At 49.5% G+C, this 1,840-nt stretch overlaps 1 protein-coding gene across 1 annotated transcript in view; it reads left to right on the plus strand.

The window, feature by feature from the left end:
• Positions 1 to 1,840, plus strand: part of EMH_0081150 (uncharacterized protein) — a gene marked incomplete at both ends in the record, with an annotated part of 3,727 nt that overhangs the window by 1,084 nt on the left and 803 nt on the right. Inside the window, 3 exons of the mRNA XM_013500348.1 lie at positions 320 to 430; positions 649 to 1,058; positions 1,324 to 1,719. Coding sequence (XP_013355802.1) covers positions 320 to 430; positions 649 to 1,058; positions 1,324 to 1,719 — 917 coding nt within the window. The remainder of the gene's footprint in view (positions 1 to 319; positions 431 to 648; positions 1,059 to 1,323; positions 1,720 to 1,840) is intronic.

Here is a 1,840-nt window from a genome sequence, read left to right on the forward strand (position 1 = left end):
TTTCGTTGCTGCTGTCACCGCATCAATATATATTCTCGGGTTTAGGGTTTAGGGTTTAGGGTTTACACTTAGGGTTTAGGCAGTGATCGCAGCGGCAACGCGGCTTTAAGCCGACGGACGAGCGTTTATGTTTTAGGGTTTAGGGTTTAGGGTTTAGGGTTTAGGGTGGTTCGCTTGAGACCCTCATAGCTTCCACCCGACTTAAGAAAGAAAATAAAAAAAAAACGAATTTTAGGGTTTAGCGATCAGGGTTTAGAGTTTATCAATTAGGGTTTAGGGTTTAGGGTTTAGGGTTTAGGGTTTGGTGTGTGGGTGTTAGGGCCCCCGCGCCCGCCGCGTGGTGTTTGCCTGCGAAGAAGAAATTTTTGCCTACGCCAAGCGGAGTTCTTTGTTGACAGACAACAAAGCAAAAACCCTAGCTGACATCGGCGTGAGGGTTTAGGGTTTAGGGTTTAGGGTTTAGGGTTTAGGGTTTAGGGTTTAGGGTTTGAGGTTTTACAGCTGGTTAGGGGGCTACCCCCGTTTAAGACCACGCAGCAGTCTGCGCACTGACGTTTGCTTACGAGGGTTTAGGGTTTAGGGTTCAGGGTTTAGGGTTTAGAGTTTAGGGTTTAGGGTTTAGGGTTTAGGGTTTGTGGGTATGTACAGCCTGGAGAGGTTGCGCGGGTGATATCTGCGTTACTAAAAGAATATGAAAACGCAATAAGACAAACAAAAGCCAATGCTTTGGCGCAGCAGCAGCAGCAGCAGCAGCAGCACCAACAGCAGCAGCAGCAGCAGCAGCAGGGAGCAGCAGCAGCAGCAGCAGCAGGGAAGGGACCTATCGATCTGCTGCTGTGTCTGTGGGGTTTTAGCTGGAATGCTCCGCTGCTGCTGTCTCTTGCTGCAGCAGATATAAGCATTGATTTCTTTCTTCTTGTTGCTGCTGCTAATCCTGCTGCAGCAGCAGCAGCATTTGCTGCAGCACAAAGCAACTCTATTGCTGCTATCATCAGTGCAGCAGAAACACAAAACCCTAATGTTGCTGCAGATATACTCCTCCTGCAGGACTGCACCAAGTCCGTATACACCGCAAACACAACGTTTCGCTCCCTCAAGGGTTTAGGGTTTAGGGTTTAGGGTTTAGGGTTTATTACTTTCTCTATAGGGCATAGGGCTTAGGCTCTAGGGTTTAGGGTTTAATGTGTATTGTCTTCTCTGTAGGGTTTAGGGTTTAGGGTTTAGGGTCTAAGGTTTATTGTGTTCTCTGTAGAGTCTAGGGTTTAGGGTCTAGGGTTTAGGGTTTAGGGTTTAGGGTTTAGGGTTTAGGGTTTGTATGAGCAGGAAGCACCAGGAGAACCCTGATTTATTTATTTCTCGGCTTGCTGCTGCTGCTGAGGATGTCAGCAGACAGCGTGAGGTGTACATACACTACAAGCAGACGATCCCCACGTTATCTTTTAAGGCATTGCAGCGCGAGGCAGCAGCAGCAGCAGAGGCTGCTGCTGCTGCTGCTGCTGCAGCTGCTGCTGCTGCTGCTGCTGCTGCTGCCCCTTCCTCTGCAACGGGAAATACAAAAACTGCAGCAGCTCAGCAGCAGCAGCAGCAGCAGCAGCAAAAACGGCAAGGAGCCAAACGTGACGGTGCAGAGGCAGCAGCAGCTTCTGAGCAAGCTGCTGCTGCTGCAGCAGCAGCGGCAGCAGCAGCAGCAGCAGCAAACAAAGAAGAAGAGAAACCCAAGTATGGTAGCCAAGGGTCTACTACTCCGTCAGAACATTTTAGGGTTTAGGTTTTAGGGTTTAGGGTTTAGGGTTTGGGGGGTTTAGGGTTTAGGGACTCTAATACAGCTTCTTCCTCTGCT

Source organism: Eimeria mitis, genomic scaffold (genome assembly GCF_000499745.2).
Source record: "Eimeria mitis Houghton genomic scaffold, Emh_scaff5302, whole genome shotgun sequence".
Classification (NCBI taxonomy): Eukaryota; Apicomplexa; class Conoidasida; order Eucoccidiorida; family Eimeriidae; genus Eimeria; species Eimeria mitis.